This window comes from Nuphar pumila, chromosome 13 (genome assembly GCF_984573655.1).
Source record: "Nuphar pumila chromosome 13, dmNupPumi1.hap1.1, whole genome shotgun sequence".
Taxonomy (NCBI): domain Eukaryota; kingdom Viridiplantae; phylum Streptophyta; class Magnoliopsida; order Nymphaeales; family Nymphaeaceae; genus Nuphar; species Nuphar pumila.
Genome location: NC_143261.1, coordinates 81,366,284 through 81,393,136, shown reverse-complemented (window position 1 = coordinate 81,393,136; position 26,853 = coordinate 81,366,284). Strand labels below are relative to the sequence as shown.

The 26,853-nt window shown below is 34.9% G+C and overlaps 1 protein-coding gene and 1 long non-coding RNA gene across 2 annotated transcripts in view; both read left to right on the top strand.

Moving 5' to 3' along the window:
* The window catches only part of LOC149818877 (Regulator of chromosome condensation (RCC1) family protein), a 51,436-nt gene extending 43,826 nt beyond the window's left edge, over nucleotides 1–7,610 (top strand). Inside the window, exon 9 of the mRNA XM_089984089.1 lies at nucleotides 7,236–7,610. Within this exon, the coding sequence (XP_089840215.1) occupies nucleotides 7,236–7,296 (61 nt within the window). The 3' untranslated portion in view covers nucleotides 7,297–7,610. The remainder of the gene's footprint in view (nucleotides 1–7,235) is intronic.
* Nucleotides 7,611–13,262: 5,652 nt separating this feature from the next.
* Nucleotides 13,263–13,951, top strand: LOC149818876 (uncharacterized). Its single transcript, XR_016427380.1, has 2 exons — nucleotides 13,263–13,505; nucleotides 13,764–13,951. It is a non-coding gene; the product is annotated as an uncharacterized LOC149818876 (long non-coding RNA).
* Nucleotides 13,952–26,853: the final 12,902 nt, after the last annotated feature.

Sequence of the window (26,853 nt, the reverse complement as noted above, 5' to 3'; positions counted from 1 at the left end):
CATTCTATTTCTTTAAGTGTCGAGCATTATGAAGAATTAGATATGTTTTTCATATGTGTTCTCTTTGTCATTATGTCTTTTTATAAGAGTTTGTGTTACATGATACTCCATTGAACCTTTTTCATATATTATACTTTTTCGTATGTTTTTTTTTAAAAATTTTTAAATGATAATTTCTAAAAACCGGTGAACTTGTTTTCTTTTTCAAATAGATATATGATTGCTCAAAACGTGCTTTAATGGGTCGGTAAAAATTTATGACCATTGGAGTTTTTGAATTTATATTTAACTTTGTTTGTAAGAATACCTTTTATATGAATGATAAGTCTTTAAAGAAAGTTTGTTAAGATTAAAATGTTTGTGAGATATATACTATTGATCACATACTCTTCTACACTCTCATCATATTTGTTGTTTCGTATTGAAGGTATGTGTTTATCCACTAAAAAGTCATGTTATTCAAGAAATTTTAAAGAAAAATGGTGAAGTTTTCATTTCTCTTTCTCTTTTCTTTCTTAAAGTTATTTGGTATGCATTCTATTTCTTTAAGTGTCGAGCATTATGAAGAAGTAGATATGTTTTTCATATGTGTTCTCTTTGTCATTATGTCTTTTTATAAGAGTTTGTGTTACTTGATACTCCATTGAACCTTTTTCATATATTATACTTTTTCGTATGTTTTTTTTTGAAAATTTTTAAATGATAATTTCTAAAAACCGGTGAACTTGTTTTCTTTTTCAATTAGATATATGATTGCTCAAAACGTGCTTTAATGGGTCGGTAAAAATTTATGACCATTGGAGTTTTTGAATTTATATTTAACTTTGTTTGTAAGAATACCTTTTATATGAATGATAAGTCTTTAAAGAAAGTTTGTTAAGATTAAAATGTTTGTGAGATATATACTATTAATCACATACTCTTCTACACTCTCATCATATTTGTTGTTTCGTATTGAAGGTATGTGTTTATCCACTAAAAAGTCTTATATGTGGCTTCTTATAATATCGTGTGTTTTTTGGAAAAATGATTGACATATATCATCTATGAAAAATTCCGTATTAAGTTTTGATTCCCTTACCTAATCTGTCCTTTTCATATGAACAATATTTGATTAAGAAAGCGTCTTATAATACCGGTTGAATTAAGTTTTAAAATGGTATTATGAAATATGGTTATTCTCTTTACATCTTTATACTCTTAAAGATTCTTTAAATTTGATTTCAAGAGTTTGTGTCATTGTAAAATTTATGGTCTTCATTAATGCTTATTGCATACTTATTGCATTAGGAGTTGGTTATAACCTATTATGTCATATGTTCTTGATAAACTTATGAGTTTTGAATTTTTTTCAATAAATATTTGATTTTATAGATTTATGCCATAGTGCAATCTTATTTTGTTGTAAGGTTTTTTAATAAACCTATTATTCTTCTTTGTTGGGATTTCTCCCACTTTAATGAAGTTTTTCCTCTCCTTCTTTTCGTGTGTACCCTCATTTGGGGATTTTGCGTGTTTTTTGTGTTTGAACTCTCTTTGAGGAGCCTTTCGGTCCTTGTAATCTTTTTATGAGTATATACTCTTTATGAAGATTTCATGGTTATTGTGAGAAGATTGTTTGTGAGTATCTTTCTCTTGCATAATATCCTTCAAAGATTCATTAATAATTGTAAACCTTTGTGGATCTTTTGAGATTTGATGTGAGCATCTTTTTTAAGTTACAATAGTGGTTTTCATGAGATTTTCAAACTTCATAATCTTACCATCTTTATGAATGCCTATGTTGTCCTAAATTTGTTATTTGCTCATTCAAGATTATTGTCATTCGACATCTTGTATTGCATAAAAGTGCATGCTTGCTCACTTTTTTTTTGTATTTTACATATTTGTGCAAGTGTGGTGTAAGTGCATTTGTGCACATTTGTTTATCAAGTATTTATGCTTGTATACTTATAGCCTTTGTGCACATGACGTTGCTTAATATTTCATGTTGTGTTTGTTGCATAATAAACCTTTTTAACTTCTTTGAAGAATTGATCATAATTAAGCATAATTCGTGTTTATGCAAAATCGTTGTTATGAAGCATATTGTTGTGATTTATTATATTGGACATTTGATTTGATTTTTTCAAATCGGTCCTCTTTGTAAAATCACCTGTTTGGAAAATGATTTCTCTAAGTGTTCATTGCCTTTTTATGACATTTATATTTATCCATCACAAGTTGTTATATGATGCATCAATCCTTTTTGGCCTTATTATTGTTATATTAGAGATGTTTGTTGAGGTGAGTTATGGGCACCTTGTGTTATGTCATTTTAGGTTGTCAACTTGTAGTTTGACTCTAAAATGACTTGTTATGTGATATCTAATTATGAGTGTGTCACTCATTTATTTTTGACCATTGTTTTTAAGGATGCTCTTAATTATGTGTACCTGTGATGGATGTATGAAGTTTGAAACCTTAAATGTTTTAAGGTATATTGAAATTACTGTTTTATTTGTTAAATGTTTGTCATTACAAGTCTTATTGCCTCAAAAGTCTTCTCCTTTTTATACCTCTTATCTAAGTGTCATCATACGTAGACAAGACATATTATTACACCTTTGTGTGTTGGTAGCCCTTTAGTGGCATATTCTTATGCTCTTTGTCTTGTAGCTGAACACATTTGTCTTGAGTGTAATTATATGTAGACAAGGTACGTTGATTTACACCATTGTGTGTGATTTTAGTCCATGTTGGTATTTGTGTCATTGTTCTCGTCGCTGAGATGTATGTCCATGGTTGACTTCTTTCACTCATTTCAAGTGTCATTTTATGTAGACAAGAGATGTTTTGTCACACCTTTGTGTGTGTTTTTGCCCATGGTTGGCTTGGTACTCTTGTTCTAGTAGCTGAACATACTTGATTTTGAGTGTATTTTTACGTAGACAAGAGATGCTTTTGGTCCATGTTGACCTGTATTCTCTTGTTCTTGTCGTTGATGCACTCATTTCAAGTATTATTACATGTAGACAAGAAGTATTTTTACACACTTTTGTGTGTGTCTTTGGCCTTTAATGACATTATATTTATGTTCTTGATCTAATAGCTTATACACTTGATTTATGGGTTTTGGAGGACTAATGAGGTAGTTGCTTGTAATGTATGAACTATTGTTGAAATTTGCAAAATTTCATTTATAACTTGTGTTTTAAGATATTCTAGTGGATCATATCATTGATATGCATATTTGGAAACCCATTTAATATTTTGGCATTTAACCTATATATTAAGTGTTTTTTGATTTTTCGGCCACCTAATGAGTTTTTGTATTTGCAAATATTTGAGTAAGAATTTCCTCAATGTGTAAGGCTTTTTACTCAAATATCTTTCACTCTTGACTCTTGGGTGGACATTTTTTGACATTTGTTTATAATTTCTTCCCTCTAAGATGTGAAAGAAATCATTAGATCATCTTGTGTTAAAATGTCTCCTTATTATTGATTTGTGTGTCAAATATGCTTTCGTTCGTATGTTCTTTTTAGGGAGCCATTAGTTGTTATGTGAACATTGTGTTCTTAAAAATATTTGTAATACATGAAACCTTTTTAATCTTAATACAAATTTCATAATTTTGTGTATCTTTGTGCACTTGTGAGTGTTCTCCGTGCACACACTTCTTACTACCAAATATTAATAAAACCCTTTGTGAGAAATATCTTTGTCATCGGTTCTAAATATATAAATTGTGCATTTGTGGGTGTCCTCTCTTGTACCTTTTATATACATTTATTTAAGTATTCTTAGTATGGCCTTTGTGCACATATCCTTCTTCAAGAACATAGTGTGTTTTATCAATAAAATATTTAAGTTTAAGTCATTTTTGCATAATACTTAATTAAAATGCATGAAATATCTTTTAAATAGTTGTTTTGATGAAATCATATGGTCAATCTTATTTATCTTTTATTTGATTAAGATACAAAGATATTTTTTACTTGGAGTTCTTTTGGCTTGTTCTACAGGATCGTCAAGATGAGACGAAAGAAGCATCTATGATACATCATGGAAGAAGCTTGAAGATGATCATTAAAGACAGTTAAAGGCTGACATTTGCAAAGTTCTTTCATGTATTCTAAAGATGATGACTTCCATTGAAGATTCTTTGAAGACCTGGAACCCTCCTTTTTGTATCTTCAAACTTTTCGTTATCCCCAAGTAAAGTTTGAGGGGGGGTGTTAAAATATATATGTTCACACACACACACACACATATATATATATATATAATGTGAAATACCCGATAAGGGTATTTTTGTCATTTTACATAGTTGTTTTTAGAAACAACTATTTTATGTAAATAATTATTTTTAGTTTTTAGTTTTTTATTTTTTCCTTCTTTTTTGAATAAGGGATCCACGCATAAGGGGCCCCACATAGAGTCGTTGGGGCCCCAACAATCACAAATGTGACCGTTGGGGCTCCCAACGTCTCTATGGGGAGCTCCCAATGGCTTTTCCTTTTTCAGCCCTCTTTCTTGTATAAATAGGGGTCTCTACCCCATGTATTTCTATGGCCTTTTAGGCCCTCATTCAATGAAGTATGTGCAACTTATGCCTCTTCGTAGGCTTCTTGTTGTGTTCCTTAGTGGACCATTTTGTTATTTTCCATTATGGGGTTGTGTTTGTCCAATATTGGACCTTATGAATGCATTATGCATTCTTGTAATTCATTTCCGCATACTTTCTAACACATCCCACAAGGGAGATAACGTGCTATAGCAATCATGTACATTCACATCTCTTTGTTTGGTTGATCTCACCTTTTCTAGCAAAAAAATATTAACACAAATCTTCTAAATTTAGCAAGGTTGACACAAATCTTGAGCTCAACATTTCTCATGAATCATGCTAATATTTTGATATGCTCTCTTTCCCAATCTTTCACCTTCTTTTGATATTCTTGGATGACCCGTTCTCTTTCTTCTTCATTAAAGGCCTTCTCTTGATATTCTTCCTTCTTGGTGAGTTTAAGTTGTGGATCGGGAAGAGTGCTACAAAGGGTCAAAACATAAGACATTTTATGTGCATTTCAACAATGAAATAGACTTGGACGTCTCGACTATTTTCTCAAAAAGTTTCATCATGTCATTTTTGAGAAGACGGAATTGTTCAGGAACATGGACAAAATGGTTCCCTCTTTGGAATTTCCCTCCAATTTTTATGAAATCCTCATTAATTTGGATTCCTACCTACATTCTATTTGCCCTCAACCCTATCATTTCCTTATTCTTCAGGTAAGAAAAGTAGGAATGCGAGTTTAAGATTCCGTATGCAGCTTATGAAGAGTTTGAGATTCCTTCCTTTGTATCTTTCTGTTTGGAGATAATCATTTAAGATTCACATTTTTTTGACTTATTTTTCTCTACCTGGTGTGGCTCAGAATCTGCTCTTGGTACTATCAAAGAAGCATGATACTTGGAGTGCAATTTTTGTTTTTGGTTTATAAGAACACCAATATACAATTTTTGTTTTTGGTTAAGAACAATATCTCTGTTCCCTTGTGTGTTTTTTGCTTTTAGGGAATAGTTTGTTTCCTTTCATGTTATGAGAACACTGATTAAGTAGGTAGATTCTGTAAATGTAGCTTGCGCTTTTTTTTTTTTAGATTAAGTTGATATTTCCCTTACAATCGCTGTTAGTAGTGCATTCAGCTTATTGTTTAGTAATGTTGGATGGCTTTCTTAAGTTATGAATTTGTATATTGCATGAATTAGTGATCTCTCATTCTTCGTCATGATGAGCTTGTAGATTTTTTAAAAGTATCTTCCCTAAGTTGGCAAACAAAAAATTTCCTCATTTTTGTGGTAAACCTTATACTGATCTACCATAATTTAAATGCTGTCATGACATTAATCCCTCTGTCACATCATCTAAGCAGAATAAGCATGACATTGTGCATCTCCTGTCGGCCATTCAAGTGCCAACTGCTCTCATGAAAGTTTATCAACTGTTCTCTGGCCATGTTAATGGAATACCAACTGTTACAAATCTGTGACAAATCTGAAGTTGATATATTCCTATCTATTGCTTTTTCTCAACTATTAAGCTGACAAGACCATTCATATTCTCCACCACTTGATGCGTTGTTCACAGAAACATGCCACTCCTTACCAAACTGATAACAGAAATATACTCATCGCCTCTTTCTGAACAGAGGCATATTCGAAGAATGTATATAAGCATGATGTTGCATGCTTTACTACCTTCACCATACATTGTTGACAGCATAGTTGGCAAACACGACTCAGAGTGGGATTTCCTGACCCTTGTCTCGTGAGTCAGTGGGTTGGCTCAGTAACTCGTGGGATAGGACTCCATCCTTTTAGTGTTACTGCACAAATAAGATATAGAACTAATCAAAATCTAAGCTGCATAATCACTAAATTTAGCACATGACATCAATAACTAAGCTATACAAGTACATAACTATGCATGATTGTTGACATTTATATATAACTATATTTAATTCTTTATAACAAGTACTTTTCTGTGACTATTGTGCATTTAAACCACAAAATGCATGACAAAAAAGATATAAGAGGCATCAGGTCAGTGATTCTGAATCGGCAGCCCATTTGGGGTCCGATCTGGGTTGACTCAGGCGATTCCTGAGTCAACTTGCCTGATTTGTCAACCATGGATATCCGACATTTTAACCACATCTTTATTCCTTTGTTTCCTGTGTCACCTGTTCTACCTTGATATCCAAAGTTTTTCAAATTAAAACCTTGTTTTGAGATTCTGATGTCAGCTTTACAAATAAACTTTCCATTCTCCCCCTTAGTAGCAGCACTTGCCTCAACTGGGTATTTCTGTACTTCAGAGTAACTTCCATGTGAAGATGCGTCAGTTTTCACCCCTTTTTTTTGATAGGCAAGCTGGGGTTAGGCAACTGGTTTCAAGTTCATGCTTTGTTCTTTTCTCGCTGCCACCAGTAGAAGACACTTCTATTCAAATCTTTACACACCAATCAAATTTGAGGATGACTATATTGCAATTTTCATGGTTTGCCTTCTACTTTTCTATGGACTTTGCATGCTGACTCTGGTAAGGAGTCTTGCTATTGCCTCTTATTTTTTAGTGTGTTTTGGTAGTTCTCATATAGTAGCTTATAACCATAAGCTGTAGATAGATCTACTACCTTTTTGACAAGTGGATTTTGTTGTTAACTATTACGTCATGCACTGTGCAGGGAACATTTACTTGGCAACAAATCATGTAATTGTGAAGAGGAAGAGGAAGATGCTGGCTAAGGCTTGCAGAAGCCTTCAGTTATTTGTTTTTGATATTGTTTGATTGCAAATCTGTTTGTTTTAAACATCTTCCTTTATAAAGCCGTAAACTTTTATTTGACACTCTGATATAACTGTCAATTTGGTCATTTAGTGTAAACAATGTGATTCTCGTGGGAGTCCCTCAAGGATTGCTTCAAAATAAAGAAAAAAGTTGTTGGATATTAGATTACAATGTTGTCGAGGTGGTAACTTTAGGATCAGGGCTGTAATATAATGTACTTATGCAGATTTTTATATATATACCACTTTATGTAGTGATCCATTACATGAAAGCTCTGGCTGTCTCAGGATTTAGTTTTTTTCTTGTTTGCTTATTTTTCTTATTTCTTTTCTTATTTCTTAAGTTGTTCTGACCATGATTTGCATCTTAAGAAAACAAGAAATAATCTTGACAGCTAATCTAGTCCTGCTTCAAGGTAGAGGCTCGGAAAGGATGTGAATTAGATTCAAGCATGGTAACAGTATTAGGCAATTGGTGTTTAACCTGTATATTTCCTAAAATATCGCTTAAAAGATAGGTATCGTGATATATCATGATATGTTTGAGCTAATACCTCTGTATTTGACATTTTTATTCCGTTTCTTTTTCAGATTTCAACTTTTAGATGATGTGGATTAAGCAAGAGGCCTATTTTTGAGGGATTCAGTTAGGGAAGTCCAATCCTCAAATTGCTTGGCATTTTCTGCCTCATATTTATAAACACGTTTTTTTTCTCCAATTTTCTTTTGTCATCTTGCTTTTTTCCTAGTTTTATCTTTCAGTTTGTGGGCTGGTCGTGCTTGACTACTTGGAGAAGCTCATGTTGTTCAGCCTTCAACTTCTCACCAAAAGTCACCGAAGATCTCAATCTCCCAACAGCTGCCAAGCAATTTGACAATCTAGATCCATGAAGGGATTAACATCAACACATGCAACTTTTCTCTTTTATTTTTCTTTGGTAGGTTTTTCCTTAAAACAATATTAAATAGGTTTGTTGTGTTAACTGGTAAGGGTGGTCTTCATCTATATATCATATTTAGATTATCCTAATTTTCACTTAGATATTTTTTAAGATTTAAAATGATTTAATTACTTAATTTTTTATTAATTTTTAATATTTTTAAATAGTAGTAGGTTGCAGATAAATTAATGATATATAAGCTCTATATAGGTGATCCACGGTATGGGTGGCAAAGGATAAGTTGCCAATATATTAACTTGTGAGCATGGATTTAAGACAACTTTTGAGTAGGCCAAACGTGTGTGTACTGTCCTTATAAAATAGTGCGATTTTGAAAATGCCTCGCATAACTGAACCTGTTGATATTCACACGAAAGATCTTTACATCATTTGCAGGTCGCAACATCTCAATAAAAAAGAGATTCACACGAACATTTCACAAACTTAATGAGATTCATATAAAGTATTTGCAAACATGGCTAACTTGAATATAATACACATCATTTATATATGAAATGCATGGATCTTTTGAGATTCACAAGTCCGATTAAAACCTTTTAGAATTTAAAGGTTTAAGCTCAACATGTTTACTTCATCCATTTGCGGCAGTCTTTACATTCACATAGACGTCATGTAAACCATCTTTAACTAAAAACTTGCTTAAAGTCAGGATGTACGTCCACAAATGTATGTTTGGCCTTTGCAAATGTGTTGTGAATGTCCTTAATTTTGCATGTTTTCTGATTCAAGCTCGACAGGTTTGCATCACACATTTTTTGACGTCACGACTTTCGCACAGATATCATGCAAACCTCCTTTAACTAAAAACTTTCATAAAGTCTAGACGTATGCCCAAAATGTATAAAATGAATCTCCTGTTAGCGAAAGTTTGACATTCACATGCATTGTATGTGAAACTCTTATTAATGCAAAGTGAATCTATTTAATATGCAAATATCTTAAGGTTATTTTGCAAATGTTTATACCTTTGCATGTTTTCTTGTTTTAGTTCGTCATGTTTGCACAATACATTTGCGGTCATCATCTTGACATTTGCATACGACTCACAAACCTCTTCATATATGCAAAACTTCTGACCTTAGTTTCTTACAACATTCACATATTCATCATGTGAAGTTGTCAGGTTTACAAATATTCTCATGACCTTTGTATGCATCTCTTGACTCTTGCACATCAGTTTTGTCATTTTTTAGTATTTTTGGATATTTGCATTTCTAATGTTGGAATGCATGTCCTTCAATATAGTGTTATAATTTTATTTACATTTATGGGTTCCTTGTAATGTCTGGACATGTCATGATTTGTTTTTGCATGTTTGGCTGATCATGCAGTCATGAGTGGATATTGAGATATAGAAAAAAATGGGGCTCATTCTTCTATTTAAGTTGTCAATGTGTAATACAACTTGAATTCTATGGTTCAAAATATAATGACTTGTTTTTGCATGTTTGGATGGTCATGAAGAGTCATGACTGGATATTGAGATAAATAAAATATTTGGCTGTTTTTTCCGTTTGAGTTCTCAACCTGTGATAAAGCATGAATTCTATTGTTTAAAAATAATTTTATAAATTCATCTCCAAATTATGCTTTGAACGGTGGTTGCAAGGTCCTTGGTAGACTTTAATGTACCAGTACCACTCACTAGTTGTACTTTTTACAAAAGCCAGTGTCAATGCTCAAATATAAAAAATCATGAGGAATTTGGAGAAATATGATGGCAGAAAAAAGAAAAACCAATAGTCCTCAACATTATTCTTTTAAAAGAGGAAGAGTATTTAGTGAAAATCTTCAAAGTAGTTGCAAACCTTCGTATATGCATTCGTATGTATAAAAGCTCTATTTTGCATTTGAGGACCCTTTTCCCCTAACATTAGGGTTTTTTAGTGAGGCTTTTGGGGTCCTCAACCTGTTTTTTGTGACAAGTTTTTTAGATGAGGTGCTATTGTTCTTGCCCGATCTCTATCGTATGATGACAAATCGTTAATGAGTTTTTTAGCGATCAACACATCATCGACGATGAGATTTTTCAGTAAGCACAAGTTTCACTTATTGTAACAGTTTAATTAGTTATTTTGAAAAATAATGACGTGAATAAGTTATTTTGTAAAACAATGACATGATTCTCAAGTTTTTTTGCATATTTAATAGCCTATTTCATATTGCATATTCAATAGCCTATTTCATATTTTTATTTAATTCAATTTCATGTGTCTCTTTTGCTCGCTTTTTGTTCTTAATTTGATATGCTTCTATCATCAAACTTGATTGTTTATCTTTTATTTATCTTGTATTATAATGATACTAAAGGAATAATGACATGATTCTTAAGTTATTTTTTGCATTTTCAGTAACATATAAGTTTTTTTTGTAATTCAATTTCATGTGAGTCTTTTTTACTCGCTTGTTTAGCTCTATCCTCGAATTTGATTGAATAAAAAATTATTTATCTTATATTATAAAGATAATGAGTGAAGAAAGTATCATGGAAGTACCAATATCTACTAGTTGATTAAGGAAACATGTTGGATATATACATGATATAAATAGGCTGATTGAAGTTGCTCTCTCTACCATAAACATTGTGTAATACACTGGAATTGCTCTCTCTTGAATGCTATTAAAAAAAAATGTAGTGGTTGATGGTTCATATATTATTGTATGAAAGAAGATTGATATATGGATAGATAGAGAAACTGCTCTATGGCCAAGAGCATGGGTTTTTGATGTAATTCATAAAAAATACAACATTAATAGTATGAAGTTGAGATTGTTGCAATTAAATAAGCAACAAAAAACACTGAAACTTGAGGCTTCTGTAAAAAAAAATCATTACAGAAAAAATTTAATGAGTTTGTGTTTAGTATCATGTCTCCCATCTATAAAATATCTAAAGAGGGGGATGTTAGTGAGTATAAGGAACCCATAACTTTTGATTCTATGATTATTGCTAACCTTCAAACCTAACTAGAGGAAGCACGAGACATAGCCACTTACAGTGACAATAATGAGATAGAGATGAAGAGGGTAGAGAGAGCGAAGGACGAACCACAACAAAGAGAGAAGGTTATAGTTGAGGTGGAGGAGAGAGTGGAGAAGCTAAAAGATCTACCACAAGAAAATAAAGAGGCCAATGTTGTGGGTGGTTAGAGGGCAGATGAGGAACCTCAACAAAGGGAGAAGGCCAATGTTGTGGTGAATAGTGAGAGCGTAAAGGAGGATCCTTAGCAAAGAGAGGAGGCTGAGGTGTAGGGAGAGAGGATGATCCAATTAAAATGGAGGATAATAGTGATATGAGGGTGGAGAAGTGGGAGGGGGAAGATTATCTGACAGAATAGGAAGTGCAACTCCCATGAAGAGGCCATAGTGGATTATAAGGTCTAGTGCAGGTGGACAAGTATTTTCTAAATTTGTTGATGTTTATGCAATAGTTGATCAATTATTTGTTGATATATGTAGTTGTAACTAGTATACTATAATGAATCAATTTTAATATTATATTTAATAATTAAATTGTGATATGTGAGTATGTATGAAACATGTTTGTAAGCAAAACAATTATATATTGCAATTCATAGCCATGTATTAAATGATTGTTGTGTATGCAATAATGAATAAATTATTAATTAATCAATTTTAATGTTATATTTAATGATTAAATTGTGATATATATGTATAAAATATGTTTGTAAGAGAACTAGTTATATATTACAATTCATGATCATGTATTTAATGATTGATGTGTATGCAATACTAGATTAATTATTTATTGATATGTGTAGTTGTAACTAGTATACTATAATATTAAATTCTAATATTATATTTAGTGATTAAATTGTGATATATGAGTATGTATGAAGCATGTTTGTAAGATAACTAGTTATATACTACAATTAATGATTGTATTCAATGATTGATGTGTGTGCAATAGTAGATCAATTACTTATTAATATATACTTATTAATAGTGATTAAATATTGTATATTAATAGTTAATATATACCAATCCATATGTAGCGCAAGGTTCGAGCCACAAGAGGTAATACGAGAGATTAGGTATTCACTAATTCAACATCTACCAGGACCGGTCGCTCAATGGAAAGAGTACTTGAAGGAGGTGTTGGACAGATTGTGGTCCTCATTCATGATATACAATTGTTTTTCATAGTTAATGTGTTTCATATTTAAATTTTTTTTATAGTCATGTCTACTAACCTTTTGAAATTATTTGTAGGCTTCGAATCGCTTCGCGACTACAATGAAGGAGCATGACGCAAGGAAGGTGTGACAGAAGGTGGCTGCCAGTCGATTTGCAGACATGTTGCACAATATGAAGACTGCGACAAAAAAAGCATCTGGCGGGATAGATGATCCACTGCAGTGGAAGAGCCATGACCCTCCTACTATCATGTCAGATGTTTGGGATACAATGTGCGATAAGTGGGCATGACATGAATTTTGAAACCGCTTAGCGAAGGCTGCATAAAATCGAGCAAAGATGCCTGATGCCCATCTACACACAGGTGGATCTAGGATTTTTGAGAGCCACCTGAAAAAATGGTAACCCATCAATATATATTGTCAATTTTATAAGTATTGTTGCATACCTCTTAAATAAATTTTTTTATCATTTAACTTCGCAGAAAGTAGAAAAAAGAGACATTATGCCATACAAGGATGTGTTTATTGAAACACATAAACGTAAGACCATGGGAAAGTTTGTATCAGAGAAGGCGAGAACGACAATGGTATGCATTTATTGTATTAATAAACATTGTAATATATAAGTTATCATAAACATTTTAATTCTTAATTATTAATCCACATTGTAATCATTACTTTGTAGGAGTCATACAAGCAACATATGGTAGAGCGATATGGCGATGACTCCACTCAGCATCCGCCTTTTGATTCTGCTGCATGGGTGACTGCAACAGGTGAACCCAAAAAGGGTCGTGTGTTCGGGTTTGAGAGTAATATGAGCACCTCACCAGTCATTGCCTCCTCCAGTCACGACTCTCAGACTTCTCCCGTCAGCATGAACTCTAAGCATTCGACTGACCTGCCTAATTCTAGGGATGATGTCCGTCAGCTTGTTAAGGACACAATACGTGACTATTTACATGAAACAATTTTTAACATTGTCCGTAATGAGTTATGCAGCTATTTTTAGGACAGGAGAACTTCGTCTGCAAGTGCCTCTCAGGTATGAAAGTTTCATGTCGTTAGATTTCAAGCTAGTATATGCATGATTAGAACACATATTTGCATGATTGAATCATTATGAATTTTTTATGTCAGCCTTAAAACATATCTGAATTCTATTAGTATCCTTCACTTTATTTCTAGCTAGATTATGTGTAATTCACTCATGTTACTTTGATTGCCTTAACTTAGATGCATTGCATATAATTTATTTCATCATATTTTGTTTATCAATACTAACCTTTCTTTTCTCTTGTAGGATGCTGGAGATAATCAGTGTAGAGGAGCTGAAGGGGCAGATCGAGACAATGAAGAAGATGACACACAAAATATTGGCGATGATTAGATTCATGTGTTGAATTCGTTGTACCTTCTTATGGTTTCAAAAGAAAATATTTGTAAATGGTCACTTATAAATAATTAGAACTTGGCGAGGATTATAGTGGATCGATAAATTGTTTTAGTTGCTTTTTATATGTATTTTTTATGTGTACTTTGTTTTTTATACGTAGAAAATATAAATTGTATAGGAAATATAAATTGTATCACGAGAATTTTTTCTCGATATTTATGTTTTAAACATTTTGTTTTTATTTTTTTATTGTTTACGATGGATATTATCCGTCGCTATTTAGTATCAACGTCTAATTTAGCGACAAATTAGGGACGAATATTTATCCATCACAAAAGTGAATCGACCAATGTTTTTGTGATGAATTTTAATCCATCACCAAACTAAATCTTCGTATATTAATGATGGCCTTACGATGAATCATGGCATTCGCTAATTCATTGCAAATTAGCAGCAAAACTTACGACATATAGTTTCTATCGCTAATTAGCGACTAAAATTTTGCGATAAAAGTTATCCATCACTAATCCATCGCTAAACTGTTTAGCGATGGACTGACGACAAATTAGCAACGGATTGAGGTCATCACTAATCTACAAATTTCTTGTAGTGTGGGTCGAATTCCTCTTCTAAAGGCTAAATCAAATTCTAAGCATGTATTCCTTAATTTTTTATTTATTTATTTATCATGCTCATGCTTATTTTATTTATTCAAGCATCAAATCCAAATTCGTGATGTTATTTACAAGTTTTTTATTATTATTTTCCATGCTTAGATTAGGGTTTTTCATGTTTTATCGATAATATGTGATTCTCGATCCCGGGCACGCGGAAACCATATTATTTTATGTTCATTTTTCTATAAAAAAATATAATTTTTTTCGAGTAGAACCATGCATGTGTCAATGATTTTCTATAAAAAAATTGAATTATTTTAGGTTCTGGAACTCTGTCAAAAAATAGAAAACCGAACCCTGCTTTTTGAACCGTGAAAATGTTATGTGGATTCATGAATAATTTGCCGAGGCAATATCTCCCTCATCAGAGATCTGATTGATGATCCGTAAGTTGTATTGTGTTGATTATTTTGTGTAGTAATTCTATGTAAATTTTTCAGATTTTTATATATCTATTTTCTATTTTTTCTCTATCAAAAATCAGAATTGGTTTTACAGAGCCCGTTATGGATTGTCTAAACCCTAGATAAACTTGTGTGGATCGTATCTCCCTCATTGAAGATCTGATTGATGATTTGTAAAAAGGAGTTTCTTCACATGTGTATCTACTGTTTTCTGCTAAAATTGTATAATTTTTGAACATAGTTTGATATATTTCCCTATACCCGAAACCGGGTGTATTTATTTTAACTCGTTACGTATAAGCCAGAATCAAACATATATTGCTGGAATGATATCTCCCAAACCAGAGATGATTTTTCCAATCTGTAAAAAAGATTTTTTTTGTTTATCTGTCTAGTATATATCTATGAATTGTTGGTGGTTTGATACCTGATTCGAGTCTTACACTGTGACGGGTATGTGCTTGTGGGAAAAAATTATGTATTTTTAGGGTTTTATTCAATTTGCATATTAAAATAATGTCAAAAACATATTTTTTTAATTACAGTTTAATTTTAGGGTTATCATAAGTGTCTATTTTGACTTTTGTTAATTTTTGAATTCATTTGATATATTATTTGATTAAATCATGAAAGAAGGATGCCCACGAAGTCCCGATTCGAGTAAAACACTGTCAAAAATTGTTATTTTTATGATATTTTGATATCTTTATAATTTTTTTATATTTTTATTGTTTGATCATGTTTATAATCATATTAGGGTGCTTCATACCTGATTTGGTGTTGATTTGAATCTATTTGATCCTTAAATCAAAAGTTTTACAAAAAACTTTTCTGAAAACCCTGATTTCAAGGCCATAGTATTGTTTTCAGGGGTATTTTTATCATTTTTCTCAAAATTAAAAATTTTAAAGTTATTTTTTTTTTATTTTTTAAATTTTATATCATATTTTATTATGTTTATCTCAGAGAAACATGGAAAAAGGCTTATATCCAGATAAATCTAGTAATTTCCAAATATTGTTGGATAAATCCTGAAAAGCTGACATATTTTTACTAACAAGTTTTCTAGTTTTGCAGGGATATTCAAGATTATATTTTCTTTTATTTTTCTTTATTTCAATTCAATTAGTGATGTAAATTAGTTATAAATTTGGAATAAGAATTTAATTTCCTGCTTAGAATAGAGTTGCATTGCATATAATTTATTTCTTTCAATAATGTCAATGTGTGATGAATGATGATTCATGCATATTTCAAATTTACCATGGTCTACTCGAATGACACGTGCACTAGCTTCTAAGGAGTTGATAAACTTGGTGGGTTTCGTATTTGTGGCCATAGTCTGAATACGAACAAAACCCAGATTTATCATCTTTTTCTAAGCCACAAATGACCTACACTCTTAGGCATTTTCAGAAATTATAGCGTATTTTCTAAACTTTTCTAAGTATTTTCTCTTTTTAGAATCAAATGAAATATATTCAATACGTATTCGTGGCCATAGTCAGGGATATGTAAAGAATTTATTTCATCTAAATTCTATGAGGCACAAAAATATTTTTTTCAAAGATTTTCCTCAAATTCTTCAAAAAATATTTTTGCAAATTGCATTCATTCATTCATCTAGGTTTAGATTGCATCATAAAAGGATTTCACAGGGCCACACGCCCATCCCTTTTGACCTGTTTCATAAATTCAATCCAGAAAAATCAATTTTCTCAAAGTCATTCTGGTTTTTCCTCAAAATCGATTTTATCAAAATTTACTAAGGATTTCTTCAAAAATCAATTTTCCTTTTCTTCAAAAAGCATTTTTCAATGTGATTCACGATTTTTCAATCATCTTCTTTTCCAAGTATTTTCCAATTATTCCAAGCATACATCATGTTTTTAATATGCATTTTCTGAAATTCATAGCACATGCCTGATTCTTTGTGCATTTAGGAAGTAGAACATCGATTTAGACAAGTTGAGCAAAGCAAAGCAAAACAAAACACATGATTGATCCTTGGTTCGATTACCCCTGATTATGGTGCTAGGAATGGTTGAACCTCGTACCGAAAGGCGAGTCCCATTCTTCAGAATTATTCTACATTTTAAAATAGAGGCGAGTTATTTTCAAAATCTTTTTCAAAGGCCAGTTTGACTTGCAAAAGTAAAATTTTGCAATGATAACAGGTTTGGCGACCGTGATGGGATCTGTCCTTTTCTGATCAATCTTATACCTTGCTCTATTCAACTTGTCAAAATCGTGTTCTACAATGTCAGCTCTATTTCATGTAAACCTAGGAGCCTAGAATCAAACCCAGCTGACATGGATTGCATGTAGACTTAGGCATAGTTTGGTAGGACCGATTGAGGAGGCATTATTCATGCTCACTTAGACTTAGGTCAAATACAATCCTCCTCAATCTAGGATTTGATTGAAAACAATGTTTGCTTCTCATAATTTTTTTAAAAATATACTTTTTTAAGTCATTAGAGCCTTCTTTTTTCTTGCATGTTGATCATATTTCAAAAACAACCCCACCTACTATTACCTGGACACCACGTTGCTAGGCTTTCTTACAGAACTATAGTTTGGGACAAAGCCTCACAACTGGGCCACCTATTTGGGTTGATCCCGCCCTGCCACGTACCGAGGGCCATAGTCCAAAGTATATCGCCAGACGCTCAAGGATGTTGAAAAACATGAGCCTAAAACTAGATAAATTCTTTTTATGCCACGTACATTGAGCTTTGGCTTGAGTATATCGGCATAGCATGATTGGACACAGATGATCTGAGCTTTAGAGTTAGGGCTATTTTAAAATTTGTGCATCTAGAGTTAGCCTTTAGGGAATGTTGTATGTGCATACTTGTTTGTACAAGATGTGATTGAATGTACTTTGGTTATTTTTTTTTATTCTCTTTATTTTCTCATATTTTCCATATTTTTTCTAAAAATACTAGACGATTTTTAAAATACCCTATTTTTCATTTATTTTTATACATTCTCTTTTATTTTCTCAAACCCTGAATGATTTTTTCAAAACCTCTATTTTCTTCAAAACTCCAGACGATTTCCTATCCTTTTGTTCCTCTAGATCTTGAATTTCCAGCTTTGTTTTTATCCTGTCTGCAACTTTTTCAAAAATCGTGTATACTTTTCAAGTCTTGTCCTTGCTTCTTCTTTATTTCCCAGCCTATCCTAATGGCATCCAGTCAACTTGATTAAGTCTTTTCTGAGGGCCATATCTCTTATGAGGTACGGCAAGGTCTCTCTGATCATTAGACTCTGAATATTGGATCTTTCATTTCCCGGTGGTACTATTCATGGTTCAAGAATTTCTCCCGTATGTTCTTGGACTATCTGAGTGACTGCGGATTAGAACCGACATCATCAATGGGAGAGAAGATCATCAACAATGATTTGATTCAAACACTGGCAGAGCGGTAGAATCCGTACACCTATACCTTCTGGTTCCTATGGGGAGAGATGACTCTATTACTGGACGAATTTTCAGAGATCATGGGTCTGCACGAGCTAGCTGGTCAGCCTGAAGATCCATTAGAATAACAATTCTTAATCAATGTCAAGGGACGTGATCTTCGAGATGCTTTGGCCCGTATGACTAGACGCAGATCCTGACCGTTGATAGAGGTCTATGAGACTCAGTGTGTCGACTTGTTTGAGATATATCGATAGTATGAAACTTTTGAAGAAGCTGATTCCTTATCCCGAACAGCATGAGAGAGGATTCAACATGTAATGGTCTTGTGCACAGTAGGATTAACTTTCTTCCAGGACAGACAAAAATACATTGATATTAGAATAGTACAGTTTTTGCGAAGATGGAGAAGTCGGCAGACCAACCGTCTCTCAATCTCCATGGCCGCACTTGCTTTCTTATACCGTGGATTGACCCATTTCACACTCAAAGATTCGATCTTAATAGAAGGGTGTATCTACGCACTACAATCTTGGTTCTTTCGGCATGTGCCAACTCGAGCCAGCTCATTCAGATATAATAGCAATAAGCCACTACCTACTTCTCGGTACAGATTCCTGATCTCTACCTCCCCATCGCGATCATTCATTGAATTAACAGAATTTAGCAGAACGACTTGAAATAGGGATGAAGAATGGTGTGTATGAAAGTCTCATGCTCTCAAAGAGCTGTCAAGACACCAAGAAAAAGGCACCTCTCACCATGAATACTGCTAGAAGCGACAAGGAAAGCAAAAAAAGTGATATCTTTAAGCAGAACGACGGGCTTCCCCAGCCAAGCTCTTATCAGTAATAAAAAACTCAAGAAAACTCGAAGCACGACAATTAGAGTTTTAACCATAACTTTACTCCCCTGGATCAGCCACGTGAAGAAATCCTTAAGTACATGCTGGCCAAGGAGATAATCAAACTTCCAAAAGTCAATGATCCTCCTATCATTAGAGGAAGGTTTAAAGATCAATTCTGAAAGTTTCATCGAGCAATGGGGCATGATAACGAGTATTGCTTCATTCTCAGGAATATTATTCAAGACTATATTGATAAAAATCTTCTTGTGGAAGGCAAAGAAGAGGACAAAGCGGCTAACTCATCAACACCCTAAGAGCAACATGACCAATACCCTCTTATTCTTGCATTTTGCTTTCGTCATTTTGTAGGGACAACGTTGTCCCATTTCTTTCATCAATAAAAGTATCAATCTTCCTAATAGCTTGGCGCCATCTTCTTTATTTTTACTCCTTTGCAAAATATCAATTTATGAGGAGTGATCTCTTTCAGAGTGCCTCTTGAATCAATCAAGAAGTATGTTGCCTTGTTACCTTCAAAGAGTGCTCTTCAAATATCGATTATTTATCCTTTTTCCAATATCTTACTCCCTAGTTATACTGGGGCATTTTTGAAAATTTGTCTTTACTTCAAAACGTCCCACATGCAGGCAGGATCAAACAAAATCTCTCACCATCTATTTGCATTTGTCTACATTCATTGGCATTCATTTGCATTTTGCATTCACGTGCATCCATTTGCTTCAAAATCATTACCCATTCAGGATAAAGGATAAATCCTGAGACCTCGGCAAGTTGTCCAAGTCATCATGAGGGTGAAGATTGAAAATCTCCTATCACAATCAGCAAGTATTTTTCAAAACACCAATCTTTTTCAAATTTGACCTTCGAGTCAAATCTTTTATCAAAACCATTTTTGCTGGTCTTGCAAAAATCAACCTTCGGGTTGAGCCTTTCTCTAAATCTAGTTCTTACTAGTCGAACTCTCCAAATCTAGTTCTTACTAGTCGAACCCACCTAAATATGGTTTTCACTGGTCGAACTCTCTAAATCCAGTTCTTACTGGCCGAACCCACCTTAATCCAATTTTCACTGGTCGAACTTCCTAAATCCGGTTTTTACTGGCCGAACTTCTTAAATCTGGTTTTTACTGGTCGAACTCTCGAAATCCAATTTTTACTGATCGAACCCATGTAAATCCGGTTTTCAGTGGTCGAACTTCCTAAATCCGGTTTTTACTGGTCAAACTCTCCAAATCCAGTTTTACTGGTCGAACTTCCTAAATCTGGTTTTCACTGGTCAAACTTCCTAAATCTGGTTTTTACTGATTAAACTCTCTAAATCCAGTTCTTACAGGTCGAACCCATCTAAATCCGATTTTCACTGGTCGAACTTCCTAAATCCGGTTTTTACTGGTCGAACACCCTAAATCCAGTTTTTACTGGTCGAACTCTCTAAATCTGGTTTAGGCCTACCCCCTCCATGAACAAGTATCAATTATAGGAAATTATGCCTATATTTTCCTGAAGCAGATAAGATCCAAACGGATTATGTAATATGGCCATGATTCTACCTTTTTCAATTAGCCACTTATGGTATATTTGAAACATCATTTCAGGTAGCGTAATAGACATAAATGGAATGGATAGGCCAGATCACTAACTGAACATTTTCTTTAAAGGACTCCTTACTGCCCGAAAAGTAAAATTGCATCCCATCATCTCAATCATCAGAATGTGCTATTGCACAACCTCAATCAGAAGGGTGTACATCCATTGCAGCAGTGGCTCCTGGGAATCTTTTTGTCCCAAGATAACTAGACCCCAAGTCCAGACTATATTTGTAATGACATAAAATGTGACACTTACGGTGGCTATAGAAGTTCTTGCACCATAAAATTGCATCAGTTATCGAGGAAAATAAAAGGGGGACACAAGGTAAAATGCGCTGAAATCTGAAAATCCGCATAGTATGATCAGAATATTTATTTTCCCGCTAGATAGGCTGCTTGGCAATGCCATCACTACATTGACCTCAAAATCAAGAATAAGAGGCATATCATGACCAAGATTTACTCTATACAACAGATATCAAAACCTGACATAAACTAAAGATTGAACGATCTAAGGTTCCAATCTCTTACCCTTGCAGGCATCTGTTAAAAGAAAAACACATAGAACTGCCTTCTATTGTGGATCTTATTCAATTGTTTAACATATCCCTATCTTTTAACCATTCCCAAGTAAAGACGAAATAAAGCATGACCAACTTCACTTTATGATCAAATTCAACCATAAGTTCATATTGCCAACCTTTACCTCAAAGAATTCAGACTACCCAACAAAATTAACACAAAATACAATACACCCAGATGGAGAGAAAAACTCCAAGAATGCTGAAATGAAGAAAATTAAGAATGCCAACCAACTCGTTTCACAAATACTTTAGCTATAACAGACAAAGGAAATCAAGAACACCAACAAACCCCTTTTTCCTTAACCTCATTCTGCGTTCAAGAAACAATCCTATGAATCTAAAACAAGAAACCCCCAAATCCAAGAAATTGGGTTCTTAGTTTAGGTTATCAGTGGCCTTCATCATTCAAATATTTTTATTTTTTTCCTTGACCAACCTAAGCACACCCAGACCCAGTCAATAACCCACAAGAAAAGTTACTGATCCTACCTTTCTCCGATGATCGGAGGTTGTTGCGGTGCAATGGACGCTCAGACAAATCCTGCCAGTGCTGCCATGACTATCGAGATTGGGAGGGGCAGGGATGTTGCAGAGGTCTGCCGAGATGCAGCAGAGAAAGAGATGGCTGATGCTGCTGTGAGAAGGAGGTCATCAGCGATATTGGTTGTTGGCGACGACGGCAATAGGTGGTCGGAGTCGTCGACCGGGAAGAGAGTGAGAGATGAGGCAGTGGTAGGAAAAGGGAGATGAGAGATGGTGGGTGTGAAGCAGAGAGGGAGGCGAGAGCAGAAGGAAGAGAGGCGAGGTCCTCTCCCCCTTTTAACAAGAGGCGACCCCCGCCGACTGCGCTCCGACCCACCCCCTTCCAAGCGATATCAGTTAGGGCTCACACTGAACCCTAACTTTCCTTAAACATTTGAAAAACAACAAATTTTTCATAAATCAAGTAGAGATACATGTACCATGAATAGTCATCAATAAATGTGACAAAATATTTTTCACCTGTGTAACATGGTGTAAAAGGTCCACATACATCCGTATGAACTATCTCCAATATCTTACTACTACGTTTGACACCCTTTTTATATGTATTTGTATACTTAGTCTTTATGCAATCAACACATGGGTCATTATCGGTAAAATCTAGAGATTTCAAGATCTCTTCATTTACAAGTCTTTTTATTCTCTTTTCAGAGATATGACCCAACCTTCAATGCCAAAGTATGTAGGATTTATTATTAATCATGCTATGTTTATTCTCAACCAATGCATATTCAGAAGTCAAAGACTCCTGAGTTTGAATCTTCACGTTTAATTTATACAAACCATCATAAACTAATGCAGAACCAATTTAAATAAAATTTCTGTAAATGAATAACTTGAAATTTTCAAATTTAAAGCAATATCTAAATTTATCCAATCTTGAAATTGAAATTAAGTTTCTATTATATGATAAAACATAAAAGACATCATGAAGATCCAAATTTACGCCTGTATCTAAAGTGATCCTGCAGGTCCCAACACCCTTAACATGCGAACACATTTTGTTCTTCGAATAGATGCTCTTCTCATACATTGTTGGTTTTCTTCTGTTCAAGAACGACTGTAGATAGTTGGAAATATGAACAGTAGCACCAGAATCAATCCACCAACTATTTTCAGAAATTTGTAATAAATTATATTAATGAGAAACAAATGACAAATTACCTTTCTTTTCTAACCATTTCTTATATTTTATACAATCTGCCTTCCCGTGTCCCTTCTTCTTGCAAAAGAAACACTTTATGAGAGCAGAATCAGGTTGCTTGCTTTGAGATATCTTATCTTCTACTGATTTCTTCCTAGCAGTTTTCTTAAATGTATTCTTCTTTGGTCCTACCTTGGAGCCATGAGAAGCCATATGTGCACTTTGCACATTCTCTCCTTTCAATCTCTCTTCCTCTTCAACACACTTGGACATAAGTTTATTAAATGTCTATTCATTATTATATGTGTTGTAAGAGATTTTAAAAGGTCCATACTCCAAAGGTAAGGACGCCAGAATCAAATGCACTAGAAATGAGTCAGAAATGGTCAGTTTCATGTCATTCAGCTGAGACGCTATGTCCCTTATTTCTAAAATATGCTGGCGAATATTACCTCATCTAGAATATTTCATAGTTATAAGTTTTAACATTAGGGTACTGACCCTGGACTTATTGAAACTAACAAACTGTGCCTCAATGACACTCAGGAATTCCTTCACTGTTCTGCATTGTGGGATAGCACTGCGAATATTCTTAGCCACCTTAGATTGCAAAAGCAACATGCTAAGTCTATTCGAGCGGTCCCACTTCTCAAAAGCACTCTTTTGTTCAGCAGTGCTTTGATCTATCAAGGCAACAAGCTCATCCATTCTTAAAGCCAAATCCAGATCCATATACCCTAATGTAAAAATGACAGTTTCTTTCTAATCACTAAAATTTGATCCATCAAGAAAAGAAATAGAACTTGAGCCATCTAGAATCACAGAACTAGAAACTGCATAACAAAAGACGTGTATAAAAAAAAAAACATATACGAGACAAATCTGATGAAAAAATAATAAATAAAAGGCCCTCAATATGCTTATTTCTGGGCGAGTGTAGGGGGTCATTGAAGTCTTACTTTGGTAAGAACTCCAACACGCGTAATTACTTTGCCTACCTGCCACAATTGGTAAAACTAAGACTCATATGAAGCTAGATCATCAACACATGGTACCTTCAGATACTTATGCATGATGTATCTCAACACACTTGCCTTATTCTACCCTACTTAGAATTCCAAACATGATAAAACTACCTTTGGGTCATTTATCGTTTCATAAATTTAAGTATAATAATAATAATATTGGCTAAAGCTATATGATAGAACAAAAAAATTGACAACATACGTGTATTCAGTCACTTTGGTGACATGAATTCACTAAGTCATCTAACTATCCTTGATTCCAATATTATACATTCATTTATGCATGCATAATTACAAATAAAATGTAAGAACAATAACAAAAGCCAAGCTTAAATGGGTAAAACCCAGGATCCATAAGCAGGAATCGGTCTGAAAATATCCTGAACCGGTCTGAAACAGCCCTGAACCGGTCATCTAAGGGTCTGAACAAGTTCTAAACCTTATGAGTCAGAGTCAAGTATGAACAAAAGTTCATAAAACCCCTATAATTGTATGCTAAAATCCTTGTATCTTCTTATTTTCATGAAAACAGGGTCTTAGCATCTCGAAACCAGTGAAAAACTGGAAAGAATCAGCCAAAACGGTTCTGAACTGGTCCCGAAAAGGGCCGAATCAGTCACAAATTCAGTTTAGTTTCAAATAGTGCCAGGATCCTAATCTGGTTCATATTAGATTTGGGTCTGACCCGATATAAGCTAGATCCAGGTCTAACTTGATCTTTACTAGATCCGAGTCTGACCCGGTACAAACCAGATCTGGGTCTGACCTGGTACAAATTGAATTCAGGTATGACCCGGTACATACTGGATTCAGTTCTAACTAGAGTCGGGTCTGACTCGGTACATACTTGATCCAGGTTTGACCCGATTCTAACTAGATCCAGGTCTGACCCGGTGCAACCGAATCGAGGTCTGACCTAGTACAAAACCGGATCTGAGTCTTACCCGGTATAAATTAGATCTGGGTTGGACCCAGTTCTAATTGGATCTGGGTCTGACCCGGTACAACCGAATCCAGGTCTGACCCAGTACAAAACCGAATCTGGGTCTGACCCGGTACAAACCGGATTAGGGTCGGACCCAATCCAATCATAACTCAGGTCAGACCCGATCATTCCGGATTAGACCCATACCCAAAACCATTATGGGTCTAGGTCCGATCCAAGGATGACGGCAGACCCGATCCACCCTTAATGGGTTTGGATTGGGCCTGTCACCAGGGTAAAAAATAGCAGACCCGATCAGGTTCCAACATTAAAACAACAACCCGAGTTTTGTTTACAGATCCTGAGAAACTGAAAGGGTTTCTCTTAGGATTCACGACGACCCATGTTGCCTTAGCGATGACCCACATTGCCTGAGCGACAACCCATGCTGTCTGTCGGTGACCCACACCGGAGCCCCACCGGCGACGATCCTCCCACCTCACCCGATGGTAGAGGGGAAGCCAGAAAAAGAAAAAAGAAGGCTTCGTCGCCCTGGATGCCGCGTGACGCCGAACATACCACGACGCTGATGAAGTGGCCGACGAAGACCGCCTCTTCCCGACGATGCACCCACGACGTCTTGCAGACATCGGCGAGAAAGCCCCACTGCCCGATGATAGATGGAACATAGAATGGGAAGGGGGGGGGGGGGGGGGGTTAAAACCCTTGTTGCTGTACGTCGCCGGACGGATGTTGGCGATCTAGCAAAAACAACTCCCCCCTCGATGTCGGTCAGCCTCCCTGCAACCCAACAACGCAGGTAAAACCCCAACTCTAATTTTTTTTTTGTGTCCGGTTGTCGCCGCATGCGACCAACGTCGTTGCACGACGACTCCACTCCGTCGATGGTCGAATACCGATGAACTACATCGCCTTACGGCGATGGGCTGCCAGAAAACACTGTCGCCCCATGGCGACAATCACTGAAAAAATGCCAACAGGCCCACGCAGCGAAAAAGAGTGGCGTGGGCCCATAACCCAATGTTGGGATCCTCTGCGCTTAAGAAGTTCGAAGGTGTACCTGAAGAAGCCATTCCAATCCGGCAATGACAGATGGTGTTTTGCAGAGCAGAAGAAACGAGGAAGATTCGCTCCTCAGTCGGATTGCAGCCCTCCAATGAGCGTAGGCACCTTCAACAACCGGTGAGCAGGATCCCTTTCCCTCTTTTATGAAAAATTTAGAAAATGTAATTTCTTCCTTAGCCCTTTTCTGTGTTTTTCTCTTGATACGGGTTTCTCATTGACACCCGTTTATATAATGTAAATCTTTATTAGGGAACAGTTACAATAATTTTTTCCTTCTAAAAGCGTGAAGTTTATCTGATAGGGACACCTTCATGGGAGTCCTTTAGTCCGGGTAATGCCCACATCTCTTTCACAATTCTGTTCTATTGAGCCTGACTTTCTTTCATCTAACTCCTTTCAGGTGATTTGGATACTGTACACTGTGGAGGAGCAACATCTGGATGAGGCCCACTTATTGGACAATGCTCCCTACACGCTACTGTTGTTTGACTTGATTGGGGGATCATATTATCCAGAGCGGGTGCTGCGACAGTTCGGGCTCAGGCATGGGGTTCTTGCAGCACCTGTGAAGCAACAACTCTATATCTATCACTCAACAAAAGGTAGCACAAAGAAGATGTAGGAGGCATGCACCGTTAGGATGCAACAAGGGCTACTGGTGATTCATGCAGGCCCTTGGGAGTTTGGGTGTACCTGGATCCTCTCCGATGCAGACTTGCTGAT